The sequence below is a fragment of the Palaemon carinicauda genome, chromosome 4 (assembly GCF_036898095.1).
Source record: "Palaemon carinicauda isolate YSFRI2023 chromosome 4, ASM3689809v2, whole genome shotgun sequence".
In the NCBI taxonomy this organism is placed as follows: Eukaryota; Metazoa; Arthropoda; class Malacostraca; order Decapoda; family Palaemonidae; genus Palaemon; species Palaemon carinicauda.
The window spans coordinates 85004882-85024046 of NC_090728.1; the positions used below are offsets into that span (position 1 = coordinate 85004882).

General features: G+C 40.1%; 1 protein-coding gene across 2 annotated transcripts in view; it reads left to right on the top strand.

Moving 5' to 3' along the window:
* The first annotated feature begins 5211 nt into the window (after positions 1-5211).
* LOC137640039 (programmed cell death protein 6-like) overlaps positions 5212-19165 on the top strand; it is a 71115-nt gene continuing 57161 nt past the window's right edge. For both annotated transcript variants that reach the window (XM_068372415.1, XM_068372416.1), the window contains exons 1-2: positions 5212-5328; positions 9182-9243. In XM_068372415.1, coding sequence (XP_068228516.1) covers positions 9197-9243 — 47 coding nt within the window. In that variant the 5' untranslated portion in view covers positions 5212-5328; positions 9182-9196. The remainder of the gene's footprint in view (positions 5329-9181; positions 9244-19165) is intronic.

Consider the following 19165-nt stretch of genomic DNA (forward strand, 5'->3'; position numbering starts at 1 on the left):
GGTCAGAAACTATCACCGGATATGCGAGGAAGACCCCCCCCCCTCTCTCTCTCTCTCTCTCTCCTCTCTCTCTCTCTCCACAGGGTATTCTTAAAGTATCGGTATCTTCGTTGATTCACATAAACTCACGTCTTGATAGATATCACGGACAAAAGAAAAAGTACGCCCTTATCTCTGTGTGCCAATAATGGAGATTATTTTATGGTGGGGGTGGCGGGCAATAAGTTTACCTGGTAGGTCACTGTCTTCTCTCACACCGTCATCCCAACAGTAAGGTGTCGGTTGCCTGATGCTCCCTCTCCAATGCCTTATATCAAAGACACGTTATTCTAGCAAACCTCTTCTCTCCATATCATCCTTCACCTTATCTTCTTTCTCATAATTATAACTACATTAAGGGGTCGGTTGCTTGATGCTGCCTCTCCAATGCCTTCTATCAAAGGCACCCTCTTCCAGCAAACCTCTTCTCTCCATATCATCCTTCACTTTATCTTCTTTCCCATCGTTTTAACTACATTAAGGGTTGGTTGCTTGATGCGTCCTCTCCAATGCCTTTTATCAAAGGCACCCTGTTCCACCAAACCTTTTCTCTCCATATCATCCTTCACCTTATCTCACCATCTAATTATCTGCTTTACTCTCTTCCCCCGCCACCTATTCTAGCTTTGGTGGGAGAGGTAGCTCAGGATCTAATTTGTTTATATGTTCCGTTTCCTGGACATTGAACGAGAAACAACCTTTAAACCTGTAATATTTACAACCTAGTCTTGTCTTACTTGTTTGGCCAGAAGCAGTTCCTCCGCTGGTCATTGCTATTCCATGACATTGCATGTGGCAATGGTACTGTTGAAGCGTTAATAATGTTTATCATCATCATCATCATCATCATTATCATCATCATATCCTCCTATGCCTATTAATGCAAAGGGCCTCGGTTAGATTTTGCCAGTTCTCTCTCTCTCTCTCTCTCTCTCTCTCTCTCTCTCTCTCTCTCTCTCTTTTAAATCAATACGACTGTTGAAGCGTTAGTAATGTTTATCATCATCATCATATCCTCCTATGCCTATTAACGCAAAGGGCCTCGGTTAGATTTTGCCAGTCTTCTCTATCTCTCTCTCTCTCTCTCTCTCTCTCTCTCTCTCTCTCTCTCTCTTAAATTAATACGACTGTTGAAGCGTTAGTAATATTTATCATCATCATCATCATCATCAAAATATCCTCCTATGCCTATTAACGCAAAGGGCCTCGGTTAGATTTTGCCAGTCCTCTCTCTCTTTCTCTCTCTCTCTCTCTCTCTCTCTCTCTCTCTCTCTCTCTCTCTCTTTCGAGCTTTTAAATCAATACTTCTCCAGCAATCATCCCACACTTCACGCTTCATAGTCCTCAGCCATGTAGACCTGGGGCTTCCAAATATCCTAGTGCCCTGTGGAGCCCAATTAGATGTTCAGCGATGATTAATAGGAGGACACTCCAGAATCAAACCGTTATTCTCTAGTCTTGGGCAGTGTCATAGCCTCTGTACCATGATCTTCCCACTGTCTTGGGTTAGAGTTCTCTTGCTTGAGGGTACACTCGGGCACACTATTCTATCTATTTTTCTATTCGTCTTGTTTTATTAAAGTTTTTATAGTTTATATAGGAGATATTTATTTTAATGTTACTGTTTTTAAAATATTTTATCTTTCCTTGTTTTCTTTCCTCACTAGGCTATTTTCCCTTTTGGAGCCCTTAGGCTTATAGCATCCTGTTTTCCAACTAGGGTTGTAGCTTAGCAAGTAATAATAATAATAATAATAATAATAATAATAATAATAATAATAATAATAATAATAATAATGATAATAATTTATATTTTATGGGTCGAACAGGAAACATAGTAAATTGATTATATTTCCTTGTTATGTATTGTCGAAATTTTGAAGATATTGAAAAATAAAATAAGATCCGCGTGTTTAAAAAAAAAAAAACAGTCGTATCATGAAAGAACCAGTTTTTCAAGGACAACAAAATCTAATGGGTATGACTGTTTATACTGTACGCTTATTAGGACGAGAATAAGGATAAACACTCATGAAAACAGCCAACGAAAAGGGTGAATCACAATAAACATATTGACGGGACAGGTTAACAATGCTGTATCATAACAATAAATATACTTAAATCATAAATAAATTTACTATTGGAAAGAGGCAAGAGGAAGTAAATAAGATAAATGAGAAATTTAATTAAATGAAATCCAAACGGACAGTAAATAGCTAATTCTCTCGGCAGTTAAAGAAGAAATTAAATGTAAACACACCCAGCAATGTGGAAGATGTGAGAGAAGGGGCTAATTAAATGAGGTAGAAAAAGTAGCCGGGAAATACCAAAGATGGCAGGATATGTGACTCAGAGTAGCAAGGGGAAGTTCCCGAGATTATTTTTTTTTTCAAGATATTTTGAACATGGAAGAAATTTGAATAATAAATACATCCAACGCAGACAGGGAATAAATAATATGATATTTAGAATATGGAAATATGACATCAAGTGTAGCACTTATTGTGGGACGCAATACAAAATTATTATTATTATTATTATTATTATTATTACTTGCTAAGCTACAACCTTAGTTGGAAAAGCAGGATGCTATGAGCCCAAGGGCTCCAACAGGGAAAAATAGCCCAGCGAGGAAAGGAAATAAGGAAATAAATAAGCTATATGAAAAGTACTGAAAAATTGAAATAAAATATTTAACAACAGTAACAACATTAAAACAGATCTTTCATACATAACCTATAAAAAGACTTATATCAGCCTGTTCAACGTAAAAAAAAAAATGGATGCAAATTTGAGCTTTTGAAATTCTACCGATTCAACTACCAGATTAGGAAGATCATTCCACAACTTGGTCACAGCTGGAATAAAACTTCATGCAATCAAGACTTATGATAACTGTCAATAGATTTTGCATTCAGGAAGGAGCTCATGACAGTATCAAGTTAGAATATGTGCAGGGCAGTGGCCTTGTCAAGGTCTTAACTCTAGTCTCAAGGCCACAAACACGATTTCAGTTGCTGGTTTAATTTAATGAGTGGACGCTGTATTTGTTTATTATTATTATTATTATTATTATTGTTGTTGTTGTTGTTGTTGTTATTAATATTATTATCATTATTATTATTGTTATTATTGTTGTTGTTGTTGATGATACTATTATTATTATTATTATTATTATTATTGTTGTTGTTGTTGTTGTTGTTGTTGTTGATGTTGTTATTAATATTATTATCATTATTATTTTTATTATTATTGTTATTATTGTTATTATTATTAATACTATTATTATTGTTGTTGTTGTCGTTGTTGTTGATATTATTATTATTATTATTATTATTATTATTATTATTGTTGTTGTTATTATTATTATTTTTGTTGTGGTTGTTGTTGTTGTTGATATTATTATTAATATTATTATTATTATTATTATTATTATTATTATTATTATTATTATTATTATTATTATTATTATTATTATTGTCTAAACTATGGCTGGAAAAAAACAGAATTCTGTACCATAACCTCCAATAGGGAAATTAATCCAATGAGGAAAGGAATTAAGAGAATAGCAAATAAACTATATATAATTGATGAATTAAAAATGAAATATTTCAACTTCGGTAACAACGTAAAAATAGATCAGAAAAGTATTTACAAAAAGTTTGAACTTCTAAAGTTCCACTGAACAGAAAGACCATTTCCAAATCTGGGCACAGCTGGAATAGTTTACAACAAATTAATTTGATGCTAAATTGAATATCTCGTCTCTTTAATTTTATAATCCAACTCTTATATATAATAGAAAAAAAATGTCTTCATATGGTATGATAGACCTATAATGTGTCGCACAATAGATTATGTCAGAGAAGGAGGTTAGCAGGAGTCTTTTTAATATTTTTAATATTAATATTTAATATTTTAATAAAGTTCAAGGGGTTAACTACTGCACTGCAATCGTTCAGTGGCCACGTTCCTCTTGATAAGGGTCCAAGATAGACTTTAGCTTTGGTAAGCAGCTCTTCTAAGTAAAGGACACTCCAAAATCAAACCATTGTTTTCTAGTTTTGGGTAATGCCATACCCTCAGTCCCGTGGTCTTGCAGTGTCTTGGGTTAGAGGTCTCTTGCTTGAGGGTACACTCGGGCACACTATTCTATCTTATTTCTTTAAGCTTTCATAGTTTGTATATAAAAGATCTGATTCAATGTTGTTGATGTTCTTAAAATATTTTATTTTGATTGTTGATTACTTTTTATGTAGTTTAATTATTTTCTTGTGCTATTTTTCCCTGTTGGATCCCATTGGCTTATAGCATCTTGCTTTTCCAATAAACGTTACAGCTTAACTTATAATAATGATAATAATAATAATAATAATAATAATAATAATAATAATAATAATAATAATAATATAATCACACACAGAATTCCCCGTCTTCTGAAGTTCTGCCTGATGATTGATAGGAAGTCGGGAAAGCAGATCCTGATCCAGACGCTTCCTTCTGTGAACATAAACTGAAGGTCACTTGCAACATTATAGATTATACGCTGACGTCATTCCTTAATATAAAGACTATGACGTCATTGTTTCAAACGTTACTCAGCCACTCGTGATAATGATGACGTTGTAATGTGAAGTTACGGTGACGTATCTATACAAAAGGGAGGGCCGCCCAATGCCACATTCAGTGTTAGGGTTGCCAGGTTTTCTAAATGAGAAAAGGCCAACTTTTAAATAACGGAAGCTTTAAAAGGCCAACCCATTAGTAGAAAAGGCCAAATATATAGTATTTAGGGCACGCCTTTTTTTCATATTACTAAAGGCCAACCAATTTTTTAAAAGGCCAAATTTGAGGGTATTTGGTCAGAAAAAAGGCCAAACTGGCAACCCTGTTCAGTGTTCCTAGATATGGGGATTTATCCCTAGATTTGGGTATTTTGGATGTCTGATAGGGATATTCCTTATACATTTTTATGAAGAAAAAAAGATGAGTAAACATTTATATTGTTGCAATTAGTTTACTTGGACTTATATGGAATATAGTGAGTAATTTCTCTATTAGTAAAGCTTACATAATCAGAAGAAGGTATAATTGTGGAAATGGGGATTTTTGGATTCTTTTGGGGATTTTTTATCATGAGTTTTGGGGATTTTTACTTAGACTAACCAATGCCACATTTCTAACCACAGTTGTGTTAAGCAAGGTTGTCTGAATTGTGTTTTGTGAAAGTTTCGCGTTTTAATTGACTATTTTCGTCTATTTTTCTCCTTCGTTTATTAGTCAGTATTTGTAAGTATATCACGTATTCTATAATATGTAATTTGCATTGTCAGTTTATATTTTATATATTTTTTCAGAGAACGTAAAACTGATAAGCGGTTTACGATCCACCCTCTTTACTGAAACGAAATCCGGATTTCATCATATTACGGATCATAATTCATTGTGTAATTCTTAATTTTAAAAAACGAATTCTTGATTATCTTGTAACATCAAAAACATGCCATAATTAATCATCTTGAATAACTATTAGGCTAAATTTAGTCCTGAACTAATAGTTTGGTGCTAATCTGTTACTCGTGTTTATCCAGAAACAATATCCAAATTATAGCCTAATATTTTATGTTCTTTAGCCCATAGGAAAGCTTAATTAAATGCTAAATTAATAGGCTAATAGATAAAATCTGATTTCATGGGAGGCCTAACTCGGTTAAGCTTAGATTCGGCTACTTTCGACCTAGCGGTCACTTGTCTTAAGCCTAATAGGACAATAATTACGTAAGTTGCTCTTCAGCTTAATTAACCTATCGGAAAATTAATGCCAGGTTAATAGGCCTTAGATAGGCCATGTGAAAGATGGATAGCCTAGGCTATTTTTGTTTTCTTGGCTAATTTCTATAGGCCACCTTATACGTCGATTTTCAGGTTTTATTTTAGATTAACCTATTTTTCGCAAAACGATTTTAAACGTCCTATTTCAATTAATCATTAGTAGTACACTATTTTGAACCCATAAATGAGTCGCTTTGTTCCTATTAACCGGTATAATATAAGAAATTGTTTAACTTACCGCCCTAAATTTTCCTAAGTTCGTTTTGATCTGAACCATGCCACAGGGAACTCCTCACCTTGTTGGTCGTTGCGGTGTTAATTTGCTTTTATCGGCATTTGCTTTCACGCTTTATACTTTTCTTATGTCCTGCCTTTCTGTCTTCCATTTTGTGGAGGAACCCCATATAGATCCTATGTTCATATTGCACCCGCAGAGCTTCACCTGTGGTAGTGTATCCTAGGAGAGTTTTTTCCCCGCAAGCCAGTGGTATATTTGTAGATTGTTGGGTCACCATGCCTGCCGTTAAAAGGAAAATGAGAATCCTTCCTATCCGTTTCCGTCATCACCCGTATTCATACATGTATTAACGAGTATGTTGGTCAACAAACTAATAGTAATTATTCAATCACTAGCCTTTGTGCAGCCGTGGCTTGATTCGCTCGCAAATAAACATTATATTACTGCTCTTCTGTTCTGGCAAGTGGTACATGATGTGCTACGCGCGATACTCGAGTTGGGAAGTAGTTTGACAGACAAAAATTTGGTGACCCAGTTACCTACACTACTCGAGACTGTAATGCACTGTTGAATGGTCTGTGTAACATCCCTTTGTTGGAAACTGGTTAACCCTTTCACCCCCAAAGGACGTACCGGTACGTTCTTGCAAAACACTGATAATTACATGTTTTTACATATTTTTGATAATTTTATGAGAAACTTGAGGCATTTTCCAAAAGAATGAGACCAACCTGACCTCTCTAGGACAAAAATTAAGCTTGTTAGAGCAATTTCAAAAAAAATTATAGCAAAATGTGCTCGAAATTTAACCTTATGGCGGGGGTAAAAGGGTTAATTTACAGTTGAAACCCAGGCGTGGTTTTGTACATTAAAAATTTTATTTTATTAACTTTTCCTATGCGTTTCAAATGAATCTTAGCTTAATTTCTATTAAAAAAAAAAAAACGAGTAATTTCAGAGATACAGAATCCCATTAGAGAATGACAAGAATTGAGGACCACCATGAAAAAAATGGGTTTCGGAGCCTTTGTATATCAGCGGCAGTTCCTCACGCTTTCATTAAAAATGGACATCATCTAACCTAAACTTCCCCCCTAACCTAACCTACAAGCCGTGTCCTTACCTACTTACCTAACGGGGGAAGCTAACGCCCCTCTGCGACACCCCTTCGCTGCCGTATTCTAAGTTAGACATAATAATACTTCCAGTTGGCCGCTATCATACATACACCCCTGGGTTTCATTGGTAGGATTGCCGTCAAATCTAACTTCACCCACCTAACCTAATCTAGGAGGTCAGGTCCTCCTTACATACATGATAGTTGAAGCCTCCCTGGCAGCTCCCCCTTCCCTAACCTCACCTACAATGCTGTAAGACTCTCCCCCCCCAAAAAAAAGGCATTTTGGGTGTTTAGTTTGTCATCCCACACTGACTTTTAATAGAATTAGAAGCAGATGCAACACATGAACATACACTGCCGGGGTCTAAGCAATGTCAGGCAGGGTAGCCAGTCGGGACTTCAGTGTACCCCCAAAGGCAAATGGGAAGGCAACTGTGCTTACTCCATTTAAAATGGGAAAATAGCATGTTGAAAGAAGCAGATGTATAGTATATATATGACATATCTGTTTTCATGTTATTGTTTTTAAAATATTCTATTGTTAACTTGTTCTCATATCATTTATTTATTTCCTTATTTCCTTTCCTCACTGGGCTATTTTTCCTTGTTGGAGCCCTTGGGCTTATAGCATCTTGCTTTTCCAACTAGGGTTGTAGCTTGGCTTGTAATAATAATAGAAGGTTTGGGATCAATCAATTTTAATTAGTGTGCGTGATGCCTAGGATCTCCTAGTAAGTCAGAGTGTGGGAGATAGAGGAGACTAGCGGTGATTAAAAATTATGAATGAAATTATCCTCTTGGTATTTTGGTATGAGAATGAAGTGGAAGAAATACTCTTAGAATTTTTTAAGATAAGTTATATTCTCCCTCTTATGTGGATAGTTTGAACAAAGTCCCAAGGTGAAGATTACTTTATCAAAGGGAAATAGGTTAGGCCCACTAAAATGCATTCAATAGCTCCAGTTAAAGTAGGGTTAGGCCATTTAGAGCACTGGATTGTAAACTATGCTCATTAATTTGAACTAAGAAAATTCTGTGCATTGTAATATTTAAAACTGCTTAGTAAGGGAATTGGTTAAACTAAATAGCATTTGCATAATTTTCATAAGTGATATGTAATACAAGTGCACCACCGTGTCTTTCTTAAGACTTTACAAGATATTGTAATTTTATGGTTTTTGGTGATTTTCTGCAGTTATTATTATTATTATTATTACTTACTAAGCTACAACCCTAGTTGGAAAAGCAGTATGCTATAAGCCCAGGGGCTCCAACAGGGAAAATAGCTCAGTGCAGAAAGGAAAAAAGGAAAATAAAACATTCTAAGAAGAGTAACAACAATAAACATCTCCTATATAAACTATAAAAACTTTAACAAAACAAGAGGAAGAGAAATAAGATAGGAGAGTGTGCTCGAGTGTACCCTCAAGCAAGAGAACTCTAACCCAAGACAGTGAAAGGCCATGGTACAGAGGCTATGGCACTACCCAAGACTAGAGAACAGTGGTTTGATTTTGGAGTGTCCCTCTCCTAGAAGAGCTGCTTACCATAGCTAAAGAGTCCCTTCTACCCTTACCAAGAGGAAAGTGACACTGAACAATTACAGTGCAGTAACCCCTTGGGTGATGAAGAATTGTTTGGTAATCTGTGTTGTCAGGTGTATGAGGATAGAGGAGAATATGTAAAGAATATGCCAGACTATTCAGTGTGTATGTAGGCAAAGGGAAAATGAACCGTAACCAGAGAGGAGGATCCAATGTAGTACTGTCTGGCCAGTCAAAAGACCCCATAACTCTCTAGCGGTAGTATCTCAACGGGTGGCTGGTGCCCTGGCCAACCTACTACCAGTTAAAGGTAGTTGAATAATTTGATTAGCACAACGTAATTGACATAAAGTACTGTATTTTATAGATGTAGAATGCTATTAACAACTTTTTTCTTGTACTTTCCAGATAAATAAAATCAAGATGGCTGGTATGCCCGACAGAGGTTACCTACAGAATGTTTTTAACCAGTAAGTATTCTAGTGTATATTTTTAAAAGGGTCGGCTACAGTGTAACTTACTGTATTAGAATTCATTTTAAGAATATCCTTTGTCTACTGTTTGTGAGAATTATGGACGGTCTTTTTCATTGCTCATAATTCAAGTAATATATAAGGTTTAAGGAATCTGCTGTAAAAACTACATTGTTAATTGTTCTGACACGAATACAACCATCGTTCTTTACATAGAAGATGACAGCGCACGTTGGAACACGGCTATAAAGGCTATAAAAATTTATAACAAGGTGTCAAAAACCAGTTCGGTTGTTACTAGTGGTTAGTGGGGAAGCAACTCCCCTGCTCGATCACTACAACTCCACTTTGATTTTAACCGTGGTTGAGAGCATACGGTCTCTTCTATGCTCCCGGAATTTGCCTTGAAGACTTTAATCTTTTTCTTTTCGTAGGTGTGAGCGGTGCGTGAACTTTGAGGTTTACTGACATGTCTGTAATGTAGATGGGTACTCATCTGATTTTTCCGATAGTGAGGTGGTGAAACCTTTCTCCCTTGGGGAGTCCACATCCCAAAATGCTTTGCATCTCTTGTAGCCTTCCTTTGGATTTAAGAATTCCTAACGAAGGATAGGCTACTGGAGGTGTTGGTTTGTGGGATCACTAGGACATTGCTTCTGTTCCTGCAGGGATTGGCTTCTGCATTTCCCCCTCTAGAGCTGACAGGAGGGAGTCCCTCTTGCCCAGTCTCTTGCCCATCCGAGAATCTGCTGGGATCTTTGTCCTCTGCAGCAGATCCTCTCCCACCCGAGGATCTGCGGGGTAGTGTTCAAGCGAGTGTTCCCCCAGAGCGAGGACAGGGTCATCCCTCTGAGCCCACCTACCCTTTGGGGATGGCAGATGCCCTCGCAAGTACGAGAGGTTGTTCTCACCTAGGAGTTCTTCCCAGGTAACCCAGAAGCACTTTAACAATCTAAAAACAGATTTTAAACAGGATGTCAGAACTGAAGGAAGTTCTGATCCCTCCCTTTCAGGACCAGAATTCCATTTTAGCTTGGTGGTACTGCTAGCATCATCTTTTATAAGGGGTAAGTTTAACCTTAAAGTTACCAGATCTATCCCTGTTTGTGATGCCGACATATCAGCATATCAGGTTGGGGAGTGACTAGGGAAAAGTAGCATCTGCTTTGAGTCTGAAGTCAACAGGAGATGGAGTTACATATTAAATGCCTCAAACTCTTGTCGACGTTTTACTTGAGTTCGAAACTCTTGTAACAGAAATAGAGATGATTCTCCATAATCAGCACATAATTTTGAAAGATTTATTTAAATGGAGCATAACTTTCATGTCAAGATTTATTATTTCACTAGTTATCATATGATATACATTGGTTTCCCTCATTCGTCACCTTTTATTGTGGTTTCTTGCCTGGACTTGTAAGTTCAATCCTTTTATTGGTAAGGATGCCGTTGTGTTCGGACTTGCTTTGCTAACATTCTGATGAGCACCTCTTCGGATGAAATCCAAATGAAAGCCCAACAACTTTAACTTAAATTACAGAAGGATTGGGGGGGTTGTATTGCCATTAAGGTGTCCGAGGGAGACCCAGGCCATCATATAGCATGAGTTTCTCATGCTTCAAAGAAGCAATACAGTGTAAGAATTGAAATACCTTGCATTGTAACTAATTTTATGAAAATTGTTTTGTGAAAACAGAATGTAGGATTGTAGTTTTTGTCTCGCAGGTGGGGTAGAGCAATTACAAAAAGTAACAGGCATGAAATATTAGGAGAAACCTGTTTAGCTATGATTTATTTTTTAATCTACTAAAATTTACTTCCTTTTCTAAAAATCCTATATTGATTGTGTTAACGTGATTTAGTAAAGAATCATAGACTGAATAAATTCTTAACCCTAGCATTCATCATGAGAATGTTTCTCGTAATTATCTACATTAGTGTATTTAAATTAAGACTCGGTTATCCAAATACCTTTTTTGCTTCAAATTAGTAACATAATATAACTTTTTCTGGGCTCCGACCTGTGCCGCGCAGTGAAATACTCCTAGAGCACTTATTTCTAAGGAATATAACTGCTATATATTACCAGAGAAAAAAAGCATAGGAATGCCAGGTTGAACCCAGCTCGCTCACCTATATAAGGTGTCGGTATAAAATACTGGGGCGTGATAATTCACAACCAGAGGTCTCGCACTATTTAGATATCTCCTCTTCAAAATCCCCGCCACAGCGAGGTGCCGTTCAACACTACTACCACTAACCCAACCCACGCCAGTGACGACACTCCTTTATAGCACTTGTTGTTATTAAGTCCAACATGTTTATTTTCTCGTGTTTATCCTTGGATTTATCATTATTTTATAATCGATGGCCGATTCCCATGATACCCCATCGAAGTTAAGTACTTTATCCATGTATGTTAGCGAGATTGGGCAGTGTAACCTCTGTTTTTATTAATGGAGAAGTGTTTATATATGAACGGCGTTCCCGTTCTTACCGTTCATGGTTCGGCTCTGCCCTTTTTTCTCGTTAGTTCGTCAGTCATTAATATTTGTTCGAACTTTTAGGAGTTTTTTCCTTACATTTATATAGTACACCGTCTTTATGCTTTCATCTAGCATTAATTTTATGTTATCCTATGATATCAGTGTTAGCGTTTCATCAAGGAGTAGGTTATGTTGGTATGCCTGCATTCGTGCATATTGGTGGATTGCGTCACCTTTGAGATTGTTTCGCTAGTTCTAGGAAGACGACCATCTCACTTATTATTATTAAACATTTTAGTTTTATTTCGTACGCTCCACCTAGTTTTACATTTGGTTCGAGTGGGACTCGCGTATTTTGTTGTTTTTACTGTTCGATCTACCGCTTCAGTAACTAGGTTGGTACCCCTGCTTTCCATCTGCTGATGGCGTCATGCTTCCTCCGTTACCACTCGCCCGAGTCCCTCTCTCGCCATATTATTTCTGCATGCCTAACCTTACTTACGTGATTTCGCTTTTAATTCATTAATTATTTTTATGTATTTGTGCATTGATATTATATTTATTGCTTTACTCCGTTATGATCATATTTTTGGGATTTTCATGTCATGTTGAGGGGATCTCCAGTTGGTAGCCCTGTCTACCACTACGCACTGGTGATTCCCCGGTACCATACCCCCCCCCCCCACGGGTTGGGGAGGCTATTCCATCCCCCCCTCCTCCAGTGTACACCCTTCCTCTCACTCGATGGTTGTTGGTTATGACATACGGGTCAAGTATGCTTGTTCCTCAGTCTTCCCTCAACGTTCCGACATATTGAGGACTGAGTGTACCCACGGGGTGTGACTTAGTCTCATTCATTCATACCGGGCTGTTTCGTCTCCTCCCCTCCCATCGCCCCGATTGGCCATCGGTCGGGGTAGGGGGAGGGCCGGGACCACCGGGGACTATCACACGTGATTAGTCGGTATGACTGCACCTTGGTGTAACTTTTGCTTTTAGCTATGGTTGTAAGAATGAGCACTTAAATTAGGAGTGTCCCCACCTACGGTACCTCCTGCTATTATCGTCCGCATAGGACTTATTAATATCATTATATTATATTCTACATGAATCATTACCTTCGTCCCGGTACCTCTGGTTGGGTAGTGGGGGTTCCATTGGCTCCCCCGCGCTCTCCCGTGGTACCCTCCCGTCATCAGACATCGGAGCCTCCGAGCTCTTAAATACAAGATCTGTTGACACTGACAGTTTTGATTAATATCCTCCCTCCGGGAGCCCTATTCAATTACAGACATTAGTTTTAGATCATAACTGGAGTTTTCTATTTATGTATTTTAAGGATGTATCTTTAGTTTTAGATCATAACTGGAGTTTTCTATTTATGTATTTTAAGGATGTATCTTAGGTTACTTTAAGTTTACTTTAAGTTACTTTTAAGTTTACTTTAAGTTACTTTAAGTTTACTTTACCAACCCTGTTCCCTTTTTATTTTATACCTCCCTGGTAATGACGGGATGGTATATTCCTCGCTATGACAATATTATTTCATTGATAATCTTATCTTATTACGGAATTGTTTCAACATTCCCCGGTTACTATACCGGTTCGAAATTTTGTTCATAGCCTTTTGTCCCGATTTCATATCGGTCTATTTTAAGAATCCGGAACACCCGGATCTTTTTAGGTTATTAACCTATTATGGGATACTCACGTATCTGTATTTTATTCTATACTTCCCAAGTAGCGACGGGATAGTGTATTTCAAGCTATGACAATATTATTTCATTGATAACCTTAACTTATTACGGGATTGTTTTAACAATGTCAGTTTATTTATAAGTTATTCCCCGGTTACTAAACCGGTCCTAGAGTTGTTCATAGCCTTTTGTCCCGGTTTCATATCGGTCTACTTTAAGAACCCGGAACACCCGGATCCTTTTAGGTTACTAACCTATTATGGGACACTCACGTATCTTTCTTTTATTCTATACTTTCCAAGTAGCAACGGGATAGTATATTTCTCGCTATGACAATATTTTTTCATTGATAACCTTAACTTATTATGGAATTGTTTTAACAAAGTCAGTTAATTTATGATAAGTTTTTCCCCGGTTACTGTACCGGTCTGAACTTTGTTCATAGTCTTTTGTCCCGATTTCATATTGGTCTAATTCAAGAATTCGGAGCATCCGGATCTCTTTAGGTTACTGACCTGCTATGGGATACTTATGTATCTTTATGATATTCTATACTTTCCCAGTACCGACGGGATAGTATATTTCGCGCTATGACAATATTATTTCATTGATAATCTTCACCTTTTATGGAATTATTTTGACAATGTCAGTTAATTTATGAAAGTTTTCTCCCCGGTTATTATACCGGTCCGAAATTTTGTTCATAGCCTTTTGTCCCGGTTTCATACCGGTCTATTTTAAGAATTCGGAACACCCGGATCTTTTTGGGTTACTACCCTACTATGGGACACTGTAGGTGCCCCTGTCGCTACTATCTATAATTATAACTTCGGATATATTATTTTGGGATTTTCATTTTATTTCCTTTGTGATTGATCGATTTAAACATTTATTCTCGATCTATTTATTTTACATTCCCAACGGAGTTACCTTGTTCATTAGTAACGATATACCCTCTTTCGGAGCTCGCAGTCTTCCATGACTTCTACCTTGGCGACTCTTTAGATCTGGGTTGGCGGGTTTGCCTGGAGTGTCAGGGCAAAGAGATCCTGTGTCTCTTCCTTTTAGGGTTTTCAAGGAAGCACGTGGCTGATGTCGGGCCACGTCCCGTTGTCCCTAAAGTTAAAGCTACCTGCCAGCCCTAGCAAAGACTCACAGGTCTTCCAAATCACCAAACCAGTTAAGACTTCTCTTGGGCCGAGAGCGAAGCCCGGCCTGAAACCTACGACCCCGGAGGCTCCCTTCGATCCGGCAGCCCTTTCAAGATTGATGCATGGCCTCTCGTGGCATGGTTAGTTTCAACCTGACCTTTCATTAGAAGAGGCCAGCGACCGGTCCCAGGGATGAGGTAGAAATTTATTTCTATTTGAACACGATGTTGTGCTGATATTTATCCATATATATACATATATATATAATTTACGGACCTCTGTAGCTCACTGGCTCAAACCTCGTGTCACATACCGAGTCACCACGATTATAGGATAGAAGATTCCTGGTGCCTCTGTGAACTTGACAATTGAATGGAATTATTGCCATTAGGGGGAAGTGAGTGCTAAACCAGATAGCCTCATACAGGGTCTCATTTGTTATGGGCTACCTCAACAGCACAATATATCATCCCGGATGCCTCTAGGCTCCTGGAATTCGTCGAAAGCGATCCGTGGAAGGGGGCCTTGCGCTCTCCCTTCAAAGATGGTATGTTAACCATCGAATGGTTTGGCACCCGGACTGTAGAAGATTTTGAATTCTACCCGCCGGGTCTACAGTTCCCTCTCTCTAGTTTCGCATGCCTTACCGAGGAGACACTCGTAAGGTTTGACAAGGTCCCCAAAGAAACCAAAATGTACCCAAAGGGGCAGGCTCAGTCCACCTGGGTCCGGCCCTTAAACGAGTGGGAGTGTGTTAACACTACGTTAACACCTCACAAGAGCCCGTACACGATGTTTCTAGTGGAGGAGTAAACCCCTACTCCGTGTGTCACTAAGATATCGGACCTTGCTCGGCAGGCAATAAACGAGGACAAGCCGTTACCGCAGCTGAAGGAAACGCATCCGACCTCCCTCCTGTCCCTGGGGGATCACGATTGCTGGGCTAACGCCCCGGCGACCTTCACATTGGGTAAATTAAGCGCTGACTGTGCTCCCATTCAGTTCAGTGAGTGGCTACCCAGGCTTCCGGAATCTCTGATATGCCTCGAGCTCGAAGCCTGTATGCGCCTGAGTGGACCTATCAACTCTGCTACAATGGCAGAAAAGACCTCTTTAATGTATGAAGAAGAACCACCTTTTAAGGTCTTGACAAAGTCATTACTTCAAACCTTACTGTCTGATTCCTACGACTTCTTTGCGGCCAGACGTCGTTGCTGTAGGCATGTCTTGTCTGAGGCCACTATCAGACATGAGCCTAACAAGCTCATTAAAGCCCCAGTCTGGAGCTGCTAGGGTCAATCAGAGCCTCAAGGTTCGATGGGCTTAGTCCCCAAGCACAAGTTCGAACCGGCCAGCAACCAATCTCGAGGTAGAAAGAGTCTGAGATCTTTCCATTCCTTCCAAACCGGCAGTCCCAACAGGTGGTTCAAACCATCCCGGTGGCACAAGGGAGTCAACCTTTCACTTCGAAGGGTCAACCCCAACAGCAATACGTGCTGGTTCCTCAGTCCCAAGTAGCAACTACCTCCTATGCTACTTCCCCAGCCCTTAGGCCCACCTTTGAAACTCAGGGTGCTTTCCAGGGTTACCAGCGCCCCAGAGGCGCTAGCTCGAGAGGAACTTTTCGCAACAGCTACTCTCGAGGCCGGGGAGGTAAATCCGCAGCAAATCATTGGGGGTTCTCAGGTAGGGGTAGGACTTTACATCTTCCGGAACCGTTGAACGTTCAACATTTGGGCTTTCAGTATAATTTCCAAAGGTCTGGGGTGGAGTTGGATAGAATGGCCCCCTCCACCAACCAGTTTTCATCAACATCCAACGGAAGAGCTAGTCTTATATGAAAACGATTTTTTGCAAAAGGAAGCAATAAAGAAAGTAAATCGTTTTTAATTTCAGGATCACTTGTTCAGCGGGCCAAAGAAAGACTCAGAATAGCGAAGAGTAATCCTAGACCTGTCGCTTCTGAATTCTTACATTTAATGCGACAAGTTTCACATGCTGACCATCTCTCAGGTGCGGACCTTGCTTCTCTGTGGGGCCGTCACCTCCCCTATGGATCTTGCAGACGTTTGCTATCATGTTCCGAAAGCAAGGCATTTTCGTCCGTTTCTAGGCTTCAACTAGGCAAACTGCCTCACAGCAACTACAGAGTGATAATCTCTTACAACAGTTTTGGTTCCAAATCAACTTCGAGAAATCTCGTTTAGTCCCGAAGACAAGTTTCAATGGTTAGGATTCAATGGGTTCTATGCTCCCACACTCTGTCTCCCAACAGCCAAGAGGAACGGTATAGCAAAACACAATAATTTTCAATATTAAACTTACCCGATAATCATGTAGCTGTCAACTCCGTTGCCCGACAGAATTCTATGGAGGGATACGCCAGCTATCACAATACTAGAAGGGGGTGTACTTACCAGCGCCACCTGTGGCCAGGTACTCAATCATTTGTTGTTGACACCTCCTCAATTATTCCTCTGTCGTGCTTCCGGCTAGACGTTCTGGGATACGCTTATGGTCTTCGAGTTTATTCATGGATATTTGGTGAAGTATTCTCTTAGATTAACGGCTGTCGCATTACTGGAATCCTTTTTATATTAGCTAGATAGCTTTTATATAAATATTGGTTAACGGTTTATTAATTTTTGCTTGTTTTTGGATCACCCTTTGACTAACTCTTTGAAACAAGATGTCTGACGTTTCGCAAGCTCCCTCCCATAGGCGATGTAGGTCTTGCAATAGGCGTATTCCGAAAGCCTCGGTAGATCCTCACACCGCTTGTTCTGACTGTAGGGACAGGCCCTGTCTATTAGAAAATCGATGTGAGGAGTGCGCCGGACTTTCGGAATTGGAATTTGTCCGTCTTTTAAAATATTCATCTAAGTTAAGAGAGGTAGAGTTAGGAGAAGTTCTTCTCACTCTTCTATGTTTTCCTCACCTCATGATCCCCTACCTTTTCCTACCCCTGTAGTGGCTACCCCCGAACCTACTGTGTGCCCTCCGCCTGATATGTCAACTGTTTTGCGTGCTATTCAGGCTTTAGGAGATAAAGTAGAATCAGTGGTAAGTGACCATAAGTCTCTGATGGCCGAGGTTAAAGAACTAAAGGTCAAGAGTGCAGTGGGTGGAAATAGTGCCAGTGCTGTGACGAGTGCTAGTGTCTGTGCAGTGCCAAGTGCTAGTGGTGCCAGTGTGGTGCGTGAGGATTTTTCTGTGCGAGCCAGTCGTCCTCCCAGTCCGGGACCTCTTGCAAGCTCCCATGCCCAGGGGAGAAGCAATGTCGAAGGGCTTAAGGGTTCGACAGGCCTTGTTAGGCGCACAGAATTATCCTCGGTGGTTGCGGGCGTGTCTTCTTTAGACCGTCACTCCCACCTGCAGACGATTGAGCCCGTCTTCTCGTCCGCTGATCAACGTGCAGGGAAGAAACGTTGGTCTCAGGTCTCGAGACCGCTTAAACGTAGAGTTCAGTCAGCGAGTGCTCAGCCAGGTTGTAGTCATTGGCTCAGCTCCGACTCGCCTCAGTCATCGGTCGACTGTACTCCGCCCAAGAGGAGTAAGGTTCTGCCTATACAGAGCCCGACTGTGACTTTACCTCAAGTTGTTCAGCCTCAGCCTTCTTTAAGGCAACCCTTGCTTTGGGATCAGGAGAGTTATTCCACTCTTCCTCCTCCTCCTCTTGCTGCTCCACCAGTGGTGCAACTCTCGGTTGGGGTACAACAACCTCTCCCCTCCGTGAGTCTGTCTGCTCAACCATCGCTGCAGCGAGCTCAACCCTCCTCTAGGCAAGCTCCTCTACACCCTGGACTTGCGCCTCAGGAGCCTCAGCTTGCGAGAACTTTACCTTGTTCTGCGCAGCCTCAACCTCTTCATGCTCCACTCATCTCACAGGAACAGGAACGGACTACTCCGCCTCCGTCCTCCGCTCAGCTTGTGCAATCCTTGGGTTCAACTCTTGCTAGGAGTCAACCTCCTTCACCCATGCGCCTGCCTTCTGCTTCGTCTGTAGTTCAGCCTATGCAGTCTGAGCCTCAGGTTTTCCCTCAAGATGAGGAAACCTCTGTTATTGTTCCTACCCGTTCTGACTCTGCGGTTCAGCATTCTGGTCCTATTGCTTCGCTACCCTCTGCTGATGAAGTGTCGGATGATGAGGAGGCACACCTTGATCCCTCATCAGACGTGGAGGAGTCTAAGCTTTCTCCATTGTCTATTGATTTTAGGAAGGTCTTGACTCTACTCAGGGAGATTTACCCAGACCACTTCGTCTCTGCTATTCCCCGCTCTCCTCCATCTGAGTTTTCGCTGGGCGTTCAACAAACTAAGTCCAACTACACGAAGCTTGTCCTAGCTAGATCCTCCAAGAGGGCTTTAAGGATCTTAGGGGAGTGGCTTCAGTCTAAACAACATCTTGGCAAGACTTCCTTCATGTTCCCTCCAACGAAGCTCGCTTCGAAAGGTTGCGTTTGGTATGCCACAGGGGAAGCACCAGGCTTGGGAGTACCTGCCTCTGCCCAGGCTGACTTCTCAAGTCTGGTGGACTCGCCTAGGAGGACTGCGATGAGACGCTCGAAGGTTTGTTGGACCTTCT